The sequence below is a fragment of the Antrostomus carolinensis genome, unplaced genomic scaffold (assembly GCF_000700745.2).
Source record: "Antrostomus carolinensis isolate BGI_N321 unplaced genomic scaffold, ASM70074v2 scaffold33748, whole genome shotgun sequence".
Taxonomy (NCBI): Eukaryota; Metazoa; Chordata; class Aves; order Caprimulgiformes; family Caprimulgidae; genus Antrostomus; species Antrostomus carolinensis.
In genome coordinates, this window is record NW_010335575.1 from 4747 (window position 1) to 17174 (window position 12428).

Genomic DNA, 12428 nt, shown 5'->3' on the forward strand with positions numbered 1-12428 from the left:
TTGTTGTTGCCCATGCAAGTGGTTTTGCTTTTAATCACTAGGCAACATAAAGGGAAAAAAAAAAGTGGCTCATCTAAGGAGGCAGGTTTTCCTTTTCTGCACAAACCATGGGCAAAGAGAAGAACTGTTTATGAAATTCATCTGGTTAATAAACAGTATAACAGAAGACAGCATGTAACTCCTGGTTAGTGGCTTAAGTGAAGCCAAGGCTCCAGCTTACTAAGAAAGTTCTACTACCTGCCAATGCTGGTGGGAGTGTTGTGTAAGAGCTGAGCTCTCTTAGCTTTCTAGCAGGCAGCCAGCATTTGAACTGAAGCTTTGCTTGGCCCATGCAAAACAAACTCTAAGCACTATGAAACCTCCTTTGTGAAAGTCAAGGTGTACTAATGGGAGAGCAGTAACTGTGAAAGCTGTGGCAAAGAAAAAAGTATTACATAGTTTCAGCATTTTGTTTTTCTCCGTGACTTTAACTGAAGGGATTGCCATGCCTGGGTCACAGCAGGCTAAACTGGCTGTTAGAAGGAGATGGAGTTACATAGAGTGCTGTAGCCTCCCTGCTGCAGTTGTGTCTCCTCTTCAGACTTCCAGTTGTTTGCACTGTGGTGTTCACTGTTTCTCTTTCCTTCTGCTCTGCTTGTCCCCTCAGCCTTGAGTAGTGCTTGGCTGTGCTCCTCCTGAGCACTCCTTGGGAAAGCAATAATGATCACGTTCATGAACAACTCGGACAGTGAGGAGGAGCCCTGCAATGAGAGAACATCCCTGATGTCCGCAGAGAGCCCTCCAGTACCCTCCTACCAGGACGGCCTGCAAGCCTCAGAAGCAGGGGAAGTGCAGGCACATAGGGTAGGTATGAATCCTTCCTGGGGAGTGAAGAAATGGGGTGTGATGATAGATGTAGTCCTGCTACCCCTCAGTCCCTCCCAGCAGATGATTGGCTTTGGCCAGTGTTGTTTCTCTGGTGTCACTCTCAGCCAGCAGCTGTTCCTATTTCCTCTACTGACTTCCCCACCCCTGTTTTTATCTCCATATGTACTCCTCCCTTTTCCTTCCTTTTGGTAAAGATATAAGCTTTTAATCAGGGCCTGATGCACCTATGACTCTTGCAGGATATCCTTTTCAGCCTTCTTGTTTTGCCAGAAACCCTTTGTAAGCTCTGGTCAAATGCAGCTAACGTTAGAACAGAATCTAGTCCTCCTGCTAGCGAAGCAGTGGGATAAAGCAAGCACAGCATTGCTGTGGGAGGAGGACCCGATCAAGCTTATGCCACCTCAGATGACATTTCTTCTATCTCAGTTCTGTGCACATTGCTCTTGATGTGCATGTGTCCCTCTATATATTTGCACTTGAAGAGGCCCTTAGACATTAATGGCTTTGGTTTAAAAGCTCCACTGCAGCCTGTTTTCTAATTGTATTGTTCATTTGGTACTTTCCTATTAGGAACAAGTTGAATGGTGGAATGAAGCTTTGAACACAAAGGAAAGAAGGTCTCATATATTTGCTAATATTTCTTTTCAGAAGAGGCGCACAGGTAGCAGCCGTAGCCCTAACAATATTGCTGATGGGGATATGTCTGACTCGGGTGTTCCAGTGAGAGAAAGCGCCTTGGAAAATGAAGAGGAGGAACTGACTCTGAAATATGGAGCAAAGCATGTAATCATGCTCTTTGTGCCTGTCACCCTTTGTATGATTGTTGTCGTCGCCACCATAAAGTCAGTGCGCTTCTATACGGAGAAAAACGGGCAGCTGTAAGTGGGGTCTTCAAAACAGCCTCTGAGTAGGTGGGATCTCTAGCTTTACACATTGTGTCCATGTACACAGAGTGCTTCCTTGGCAGGCTGGGAGAACCTTTACACAGCTAAAGGGGGCTGCATAAACTCTTTACTAAAGTGTGCTACGTTCATCTGTGTAAGTTTTTCCGTACCTGCATTATACTGATTCATTAGCATTGTCATTAGGGCGCCCTAAGCGAAGCCTATGAGCAGTGTAATAATGAAGTTGCTTCATACTACAGCATAAAAGCCCCAGGCTGAACTCCTAGTCTGTTCACCCACTAGCTGGCATCAGGGAATAGCATGTTCATTTGGATGAGTGTCTCATTTCCTGATGGCATTTCTGGTTCCTAAAGACTCATGATGTGGAGTAATTCCATCCAGCTCTTGCTGACTGTGCCTGAGAGCACTCCTGGGGCTCTAACTCCTCACAGCGGGTGGAGAAACAGGGACTGTGGTCCCTTGAACTGAACCAAAGTAAACAAAATGGGGGGGGAGGGGGGTGTGCAGGGTGATGAGAAGGGATAAGAGAGTTCAAGACTCTTGTACCAAGTGTGGAAAGAAAGGGTCCCCCCCCCTTTCAGGACAGCACCTGGGATGTATCCTCATAAGTATCATGGAGAGCATCCAGAGCATGCAATAAAAATTCATGGCCTGGAGAGAAGTTACTACACTTAGTCACTTATACTCTAGGTCTTTTTGATTAGAGCTCTGCCAGCCACAGCTTCTCTGTAGGAATGTACTTTTGATAGAGACCACTAATCTTTAGTTGATAATTAACTGGAGCCAGCCCCTTCGGAGGCTACATCTCATGTTTGCTGTCCTTGGCAGTCATACTTCCCTTTCTTTCCCACACATGGAGAGGTCTGGTTTTATCTTGGGCAGTTAGTTAGAAGAGAATATATGTACTTTGTATGTCTTTTGCTTTATACTGCAGGATCTACACCCCTTTCAGTGAGGATACCCCATCTGTGGGCCAGCGTCTCTTGAACTCGGTGTTGAACACCATCATAATGATCAGTGTCATCGTTGTAATGACAGTGTTCCTAGTGCTGCTCTATAAATATCGCTGCTACAAGGTAAAGCATTGATGCCAGAGCCTTTTCCACCTGTATGCTGTGAACCCAAGTTCAAGTGGGGCTTGTGTGCCAGTGAGAAACACAGGCACTGCACTGGCTAGTCCACATCTTAGTCATGGTAAAAATCATATTGCACAGAAGCCTTTGCCAGCAGTGGTAGAGCTGTGCCCCTGAATATGCTTTGCTGTTACTTTGTCACCAATGGTAGGCTCTTAAAAATGAGGCCTGCTACTTTGTGTTAGTCAGGTCTGAGTCTTCTCCATCCGATCACAAAGTTTTGTGGTTTGTACTTCTGGACTAAGTTGTACTATTTACTGTGAATGCCTTCTCTTAAGAAGTTCCAGAGAAGCTTTGTGGGAGCTGGTCTTCTTCCTGCCTGAGGAAGCTCTGGTGGAAGGGGACAAGGCTTGGAGGGAAAGGCACACTCAGGTCTTGCGGTACCCAGGCAACTGTTCTATGCGGTACCAGCCCAGCATTTGAGCACTGGTGATTGCCACTTTTTAAACTTGGCCCTGAGATGGATTTATTGTACAGCCTTGGGCAAACCTCTCCTCCTCCCCACCAAGCAGGGAGAATGTGCTTGCCTCTGTCTAAGCTAGGAGCCAGTATGAATATCCATGGAAATGGATAGGAAAGAGACTTAAAAAAACCAACTCCAAACAAAAAAAATCAAGCATCAAGGGACAGAATATCACACAGAATCATAGAATCATAGGGGTTGGAAGGGACCTCAGGAGATCACCTAGTCCAACCCCCAAGTGAAAGAGTATGAAGTGAAAGAGTTTGGGAGAACTGGGAGCAACTGGTTGTCCCTCCTCCCACATTAGCAGTGGGGAAGGCAGGGTCTTTGGAAACTGGAGGAGGGCAGGAGGAGGCTGTTGGACAATAGGAAGCTCTCTCAGCAGTTTATGCAGCACTGCGACCTGCACGAGAGGTAACAGCCCCTTCGATCACTGTCTCTTCTTGCCCTTGACAGTTCATCCATGGCTGGCTGATCCTGTCCTCTTTGATGCTGCTCTTCCTCTTTACCTACATCTATCTCGGGTAAGTGGGAATGGTGCAGGTAACCTGGCAGTTCAGGGCTCAGTCACCTATTTGCAGAAAATCCCCAACTTGAACAAGGAAAGGAATGTCTCCTCTTCTCCAAACAGAGGTTTAAGAATTGTTAGAATGAGGAAGCTTTCTTTTTTAAAAAAATGGAAGATGAGGACTTTAATAGGCAATGCGTGATTTTTGCAGTGTCTACTCTACAAAAACCACTGGGAAGTGATACTGTGAGCATGAAATGAACAGCCTAACCTTGTGGTACAGAGGCCCTGAATTATATGTTGAGAAGCAAGTGGAAAGGAACTTTATGCGCTGAGCTGGTTCTCTTGATTTGTCTTGCCTTTTTCTCAGACTACATTGTTTCAAGCTTATTCCCTTAGCTGTCAGCTCAGGTAGAACCAAGCTTTTAACTTGCAGGAGATGCTTGTTAAAACTTTCCATCTTCTAACTATGAGCATCATGCATTTGGTGGGATGACTCTCACGTGATTTCTTTGCTGCAGATGGTCATGTAGCCACAGGCCTATGTTAAGACTTGAAATCCTGCCTGGTCAAACCTGTGGAATCACTGTTGACCTCACGACTAAGGCAGTGTGGTGCTTGTCTGCACACACAGCACGTCCATCTCCTGCGGGAGAAACAGAGAGCTAAGAGCAGCAATTGGCTGTGAGGCAGGTTCCCCTTTCATGATGAGAGCTGCTTCCTCCTGGTGTAGTAGGAGGCTTGTTTGTTTAACTACAGCTAGTAGGATTCTTTGCATGCTAATTGCTTTTATTGCTCAGCTGAATTTTCTTGTATTCCAGTGAAGTATTCAAGACATACAACGTGGCCATGGATTACCCCACTGTATTCTTAATCATCTGGAATTTTGGAGCTGTTGGAATGATTTGCATACATTGGAAAGGTCCCTTGCAGCTCCAGCAAGCATATCTCATTATGATCAGTGCTCTAATGGCGCTGGTTTTCATTAAATATCTACCTGAATGGTCAGCATGGGTGATTCTAGGTGCAATCTCCATCTATGGTAAGTCTAGGTTGTGAGTCTCGAGGTGTGGCTCATGGAGAGGTTACTCTGAGGCAATCTCAGGAGTGTGTTTGTCATTCAAAAAACAACTTTATGGTGCTAACATCTTTAAAAAGAGGCAGATGGGCAATTAAGTTGACTCCCTGGCTTGTCTCTTGTTAACTTCTTCATGCAGGTACTGTACTCCTACCATGTCTTTCAAAGTGGAACACCAAATCAGGGAAGTAGTGGAATGCATCTAACCGCATGGTAGGGGCGGTTGGATTTTTATCAGTAGCAACTTGATAGTCTTGCACGTTTCATTTAGGGTTATCAAGAGGTCATGGATTTTGTTATGAGTGAAAAGTTTCAAGAGAACCTGCAGAACAAGAGGTAGCCAGAAGGTAACATTCAGATTGGTGAGGAGCTCTGACAGGGCAGAGAGGGTAGGCAAAGAGAAACTGGACCAAAGGCTTTCATTCACATGAAACAGTATCTGTGTATGTAGTGATGGGTTGGGGAATGTGAATGAAGTACCCCTAGTCCTCCTCTACTTAAATTTAACCCCTCCATGTAATGCTGTCATTTACTTTCAAAGAAATAACGTGGTATTCTCAAGAGGCTTTTTATAAGATTAGCACAATGACAACTCTTATTATTACACTAAGCCATGGGGATGGTATTTTAAGTGAACAACATTTTCAGGGACTAGAACAACTAGAATTATGCAAAGTGGCAGAAACTGCCATTCAGGAAATCATCCAGTTAATATTGACAGATGTAATTTTGAGGGGAGAATAGCTTTTTAAATATAAAGAATGTAAAATATGCATGATAGCTTGAGATGAAATTGTCTGGCCCTTTTTTTCTTTGCAGATCTGATGGCTGTTCTCTGTCCCAAGGGGCCATTGAGAATGCTGGTAGAAACTGCACAGGAGAGAAATGAGCCCATTTTTCCTGCATTAATATATTCCTGTGAGTAAGATTAGAACATTAATGTTTTTAACCAGATTAAACTCGCAACCTATTTCTGTGTCAGACCAACTAGCACTATTTTAGTTACTTCCTTGCTGTAAGATTGGTGTGCATTTGTATTCTGGAACAGACCATTTCTAGAAGGCCTTGTTCATCAGTTACAATAGTGCTAACTCTAATTAGCCAAAGGGAGCCCACATTTGCCTTGTGAAGCTAAAATGTTCAAAAGTAGATTGATCCTTTTGTGAATACAGTGCAGAACGTGCCCCTTTGTTCCGCACGCAAAAACCTGCGTTAGATAGACAGCCGTGTTTGCAAAGTTCTGTGATTAGGTGATGCCCACTCAATACACATATTCCTTGTGTGTATGCTTTATAGACGTGCTTTAAATGTGCGATGAGGTTCCATTCTTCCTGTAGCCTCCTCTTGCTCTGTGCACTGTATGGATGGCAGTGCTTAGAATACATTTGCTTTATTGTTCATTGTGTGGCTGCTCGCTTTAAGGGCTCTTTTCAGGTATTGTGCTGCAAACAAAGTCAGTTGTCTCTTCCTTGGCTTTCTTGGGCTGTTTAACTGCAATGGTGTTTGGTGCCCTTATCCACAAAGGTATATGTGTGCTTAAGATTAACACAGTTGGAAGGCAGGCGACTCAATGCTCATGGGGCCTGGACTCAAGTGCTTCATGAATCTCAATCACTTTTTCATTATGTCGCTTGTAAGGTAAATGGGTATTTCCTAATGTTGGGTGCTAAGCTGAGGATGCCTACAAAACCTGATTGATCTTTTTTTTTTCTTTTTTTTTTCCAAGCATTTAATGTTATATAAATGCTTCTATACGTTCCAAGCAGAGATTCTGTTGGCTTCAACTGACTTCCCTTTTACTGGAGTTATACTGACCTGAGACAATCTAGATTAAGGCTCCCTCATGTTTGAGTTAACAAACAAGAGTTTCTCTAAACGAGAGAGCAATTCAACAAATAATAAATACTGAACAAAAAGTTATTTTGCAGAATGTCAGTGTCTCCATTACAAGACCACACTCTGTGGCTCCCTCTAGATGCAAAAACATCACCTTGGCTGAGCTTGTAGTGGAAAAGTAGGCACTGTGTTTGCCTTGGCGTATTTTATTTAGTTAGCTTCTATAAAAACAGGAAGACTGATGCACACTTAAATAAACAGGTGATTTGAGTTCCCCTCCACTGATTTCAGAATGGTTTGTATTCCTTTTTAATTTAGCAATGCATCTCAAGAGTAAAACCCCAAACATCCTTTGGTTGTTCTTGGAACCAAAACAGAAACAGGCAATATTTTGACAGGAAAGAACCAAATCAAACAGGCAGAGAGAAAACTAGCGCTCTGACAACTCCTGCATATCCCTTGCTTCTGCTTTACCTTTAGCAGAACATGGGGAATAAACTGTGAAAGTTAACCTCTGGTTACCTTTGTATTACCATCATTTCCTGAGCAATTCTTTTCTTTGAAGAGAAGAGTCAGAAGCCAGGAAGAAAACAACGGAGATGAGGACCCTAATTCTGGATTTTTGCTACAGCCTACAGAGAAGACCATACTGACTCTTAGCTATTTGTGCTCCGAGACTTTTTCAAAAACTGTATGGATGCTCTGCCTTCATTTTTTCCCATCTTGCCTTCTGAGTGCCCAGGGAAAGCAACTAGGAGTGTTTTAAAAGCATTTACAGAGGCAAGGGTTTGTATTTTTAGGAACAGCTTAATACTTGGCTCCTCTGAGCTATAGTGACCTATGTTTTAAGCAGCTGATTACCTTTCTGTCTTCCTTTTAGCTGCTATGATGTGGACAGTTGGAATGGCAAAGCCAGACACAGCAGCAAGAAGACCAAGTCAGCAGACATGGGACACAGGTTTGCTTGCATGTCATTCTTCTATACAGAGCACTGTCCCATGGAAATAATGTGCATGTTTGAGACTGCAAGTAAATGTAAGCCCCTGAATCCTGATGGATGCATATTTTTTTCAGTGTTGTTAAATTGTCCCTGCTGATGGCAGGGGGGTTGGAACTAGATGATCTTTAAGGTCCCTTCCAACCCAAGCCATTCTATGATTCTATGACCATTCTATGAAATTAGTTGCAGAACTCAGTGATGTTCTGAAACCTGCTGTTTGGACTGGCAGCAAAGATGACCAGACAATGTAGGAAGCTCCAGTATTCAGGCTGCCTTTATTTAAAAAGCAAACAAACGACCAACCAACCAAAAACCATACAAAAGTGTTGTCCAATACAGATCTTCATATATACTGAAGTCAAAGCTGAAAGTGAGTGTGTGTGGGTTTATATTTTTGCTAGCTGGGGATGGTAAATTACAACATAGGCTCAATAAATATAATGCCAATGAGCTGGTGAACTTAAGTTCATTGCAGTGTGTTGCATTCAGGCCACTGCCACGGAGCAGATGTGCCTTTATGTAGCTTAAGTGCTCTATGGCTTACCCTGAAGAAAGAAAGAAAATGAATGTCTTTACATTTACCCTTGGGTAAAGGCTTCTGTTTGGGCAGTTACACAACAGTAACTAATGTGTTCCAGGTTTACATTCTAGCTGGTCCTGTGGTAATTTTCATGCCTTGGCTTTTATCTTCTTGAAATGCAAGTTAAACTGCAGTTTTGAAGGTTACTGAATAAAATCTGACTTGTGGTGTTGAGAGGATTTCCCATCTGGTCCTGTTGCACTTCAGAGATGACAGTACTTTTTATGTTGAAGTAATAAATGTATGCTAAGGCTTGATAACTGAACACGCTGCTTATTTTAGGATAAAGCTGACATACTAACAAACTGCAGAGACACAGTCCTGCTTTGAAACTGGGCTCAGAGCAGGCACAGACTACATGCTGAGGCATACAGAATGCCTCTGTGGAAGCTGTGTGTGTCCCAGATCGCAGCCTGCTTGTATCTGCAGTGGCAGCATCCCATCAGACTGATGTGGAATGGAAAGTTTGTATGAGTGCTTCTGAAAAAAAGGAACTGTCAGATGGATTAATATATCATAGACTGGCTGATTCCAAAAGCACTATCAAGGGCTCTGTTAGATGTGTTTAACAGGACAAAAAAATTTTTAAATCTGTGAACAACTAGATGTGTCCACTTACTACATGTGGACACCCAGCCCCAATGTCAATGTGACTCAGGGCAGAACTTTTCTCATAAATGGCAGTCCTCTTAGTCATCCGTTTTTGTCATACTACCAGCTGAGGAACACCTGAGCACCTCCACCCCAAAGATGTAATGCTGTGGGAGTGCGTATTAAGTTTACTTGGTTTTACTTGTCATTCTAGCCTGTGCAGAGCAATGCGTAGTTCTGCATATGTACTCACTTGTTAAAGCCATTGAACTCCTGGGTAGCTGCCAAAGAAGCTGTGAACATGTACCCTTCTGACTCTTTCAAATCATAGCACACATGTTTTCCTCAAAGCCACTAAATGTCTCTGCTTGAGCTGGCCCTGATGATCACACCTTCAAGAAACAAAGGGCTTACCCATTCCAGAGAAGCTTCACAGAAGTGTGGATTTCAGACATTAAAATGAGTTATAAATGTAGCTACCTCTTGTGTTTCTTTTTTTTTTTTTTGTCTGCTCTTCTTGGCCTATTTTTGTGGAACCAAGATGAGGATGGGAGAGAGAACCACCAGAGCCCTTCACACACAGACTCTCAGATGTCAGAGACGAGGAGTCCTGTTGCAACTCGCCCCATCACTTCTTTTGAGGAGCTTGAAGAGGAGGAAAGTAAGGGAAGCTTCATACCTTGTTTTCAGTGTAGTCAGAGCCTGATGTTTTTATTCATTCTGGTTAACACTCTGTAACCCAATTTGGCCTTATCACACTTAATTTGAAGAGCTGTGACTTGTTGAGCAACAAAGGTCTTGAGTCTGACACTGTATTACTTCTTGCTGCTGCAGTATGTCTTCTGAGATGGTGGTTCCAGTGACATCTCTTGGCTATGCAGACAACTTAAGGAGGAACCTTCACCTGCCCCCCTGGGGACAAAAATTTGTTCAAGAGGAAGCTGAACAGGAGGAGCAGAAGTAATGCTTGTTTTCTTTCTCCACTTCTCCCAGGGGGTGTGAAGCTGGGCCTTGGAGACTTCATATTTTACAGTGTGCTTGTTGGGAAAGCAGCTGCCACAGCTAGTGGAGACTGGAATACTACACTGGCCTGCTTCGTAGCCATTCTCATAGTAAGTGAGCAAGCTTTTAAAAACTCCCATTACACCCTGTTTAGCACAGTGGTGCTGCCAGAACTACCAGCAGCTGCTGAGCACTGCTAAATCTCTGCAGGTAATGTGCTAGGTGTTTAGGAGAAGCCACCAGTGGAGTGCTCTGTCTCTAGAGACAGGCTTTAAACAGCCACTGGGAGAAGCTGAGTGATAGAGGCTGGGAGGGAGGACTGCTCGGAGCAGAGCCAAGTGTGGGCATGGTGGGAGTGAAACAGCCCCAGGGAAAACAGTAACAGCTGAACTGTTGGAGTGTTTGCTTCAGTGTTAAAGACTGGGGACTTCTGTCAGCCACAAGAGTCAATATTATGAACTCCACAATGATTAGCAAGTGTAGTTAAAAAGGTTAACTCCCTTTTGCTACAGAGGCAAATATGGCTAAATAAGAGGATGAAGACCTGTCTTGTTTTTGTGTTCACACTGGAAAAAACAGGAAGGAAAGAGACTTAAAAATCCATGGAAATAACCAGTAAAAGCAGATGACAATCATACTAACTGCTAAAGGACTTGGTCCTGCCAGGTCTAATGACCACACACTGTTAAGCTTTCATCTAGGTAGAAAATAATTACTAGGAACTTGCTATTTACACCAGCATCCTCATGGAAACTAACCAGAAGGGCAATGGCAGGAGTTTTATTATCCCATCCTTGGACCTCCATTTCCCCACTTAGATCCCAAGGATAGCGAAATACAGTGACTTTCAGTTGTGAAGATTATGGATCAAAAAGTACAAGAACTAGAAATGAGCTAACTTAAATAAAGAGCATTGAGGGTACCTTTCCTGCCTCACAGGTCAGAGAAACCTATAGGATCACCTAGCTCCAAATCCTGGATCCCTTTGCTGGGGAGAATGCTCTTGCTTGTCTGTCCATGAGGCCAAATGCCCCATTCTGTTTCTTTTATGGTGCTGGTAAAATTTTTGGAGCATAGTGTCTCAGGAGTTTTGTCATCATGGAGGACTTAAGAAGGGCTCAGATGAGAGAAGGAATCCACACCTAAATGTACTTAGCCATACTGGCTACCCAAAATGTACAAAAGCTTTCACACCTGCTCCAAAAAAACAGATCTTGGCCTGCTATCCAGATAAAACCAGGATTCACCTATTGCAGTTAGCAATCCAGGCAAAAGAACACGAGTGGATGTTTTGTTTTGCTGTTTTGTTCTTTTTTTACCCTAAGAGACCTTGAAAATTGGGAAGGTGTTAGAAGTACATGCCGCTCTGTATGAGAGTCCTGCAGCGAAACTCCTTATCTGTGCAGTTCACCAGGATTTAAGTGCTTCTATCTGCTGCAGCAGTACTTCACACATAATGGCATGGAACAAAATGTAAAATAATCTCTAAATTAACCTCTCAGGGTCAGCTGTATGTCAGCAGCAGCTCTTTATGCCACTTTCTCAGCAAAGGCAATCCTGCTCAGGATTGCTGAAGAAAGTAGCTGTCCCACTTGTGTGAAAGATGAAGGTGTGGGCAAATGTATCTTATGCCACTGGTGGCCCAGGCAGGCTTCAGTTGCTGTACAGTGTCTATAGCTTATTATTTGTATATTAGTTTGCTGATGACAGATATGTTTCTGGGCTTCTTACTGTATCTCCTTGTGTTTTTTTTCTTCTCTCTGGCAGGGTTTATGCTTAACTCTTCTATTATTGGCTGTTTTTAAGAAAGCACTGCCTGCCCTTCCCATCTCCATCACATTTGGCTTGGTCTTTTACTTCTCCACAGACAACCTTGTGCGACCATTCATGGACACCCTGGCCTCCCACCAGCTCTATATTTAGAAGAAGTGTGAATTAGAGGATTATTTTTAAAGCTTTGCTATGAAGTATGGTACACTGTCTGGAATAAGTCATGGAAGTTTTACACTTAGTGCCATATATTTGTAAGGCAAACACTAACTCTGTGACATGATGTGTCTTAAAAATCTAGTAGTTAGGGTGTTGAACTGAGATTTTTTTCACAGGACCCCTGGACTCCAGTGAAATGCCTGGCTCATTGCTGATGTCAGAACATTACTTTTATGTTAACTGATGTGCACACTGGCTGTTGTGAGCACAGAAACCTGTAAAAGGCATGGGACACTGGAGAGGTGAAGAGTCTGATCTGTTCTTCCAGAAGTTCAGGTGTTTTAGCCCTGGAATTACAGTCAAGTTTAACTGTACTCTAGAATTGCTAACACTTCATGCTTTTGAAGCGTTGTGCAAACATGAGGTGCAAGTAAGTTGTACTTGCAATCACAAAAGCATCGCAGTCATCATGCACAGAACTGAGCGGTGTGTTACACCTGGTTGTGAGCATCAGAGAAGTGAAGCTGAACTTCATA

The 12428-nt window shown here is 43.4% G+C and overlaps 1 protein-coding gene across 1 annotated transcript; it reads left to right on the forward strand.

The window, feature by feature from the left end:
• Positions 1-647: 647 nt before the first annotated feature.
• PSEN2 (presenilin 2) lies at positions 648-11974 on the forward strand. Its single transcript, XM_010174606.2, has 10 exons — positions 648-843; positions 1516-1745; positions 2707-2848; positions 3825-3892; positions 4698-4918; positions 5774-5872; positions 7671-7748; positions 9503-9622; positions 9955-10073; positions 11731-11974. Exons 1-10 carry the CDS (start codon positions 700-702, stop codon positions 11884-11886), a joined length of 1377 nt encoding a protein of 458 aa, XP_010172908.1. The 5' UTR covers positions 648-699; the 3' UTR covers positions 11887-11974.
• The last annotated feature ends 454 nt before the right edge of the window (positions 11975-12428 follow it).

What these genes read in the sequence shown, in the direction of transcription:
- PSEN2 (XM_010174606.2), top strand. Translation starts at nt 700, where the DNA reads ATGATCACGTTCATGAACAACTCGGACAGTGAGGAGGAGCCCTGCAAT. An exon ending in GGGAAGTGCAGGCACATAGG is followed by an intron (nt 844 to 1,515) that starts GTAGGTATGAAT and finishes ATTTCTTTTCAG; the next exon opens with AAGAGGCGCACAGGTAGCAG. An exon ending in ACGGAGAAAAACGGGCAGCT is followed by an intron (nt 1,746 to 2,706) that starts GTAAGTGGGGTC and finishes TTTATACTGCAG; the next exon opens with GATCTACACCCCTTTCAGTG.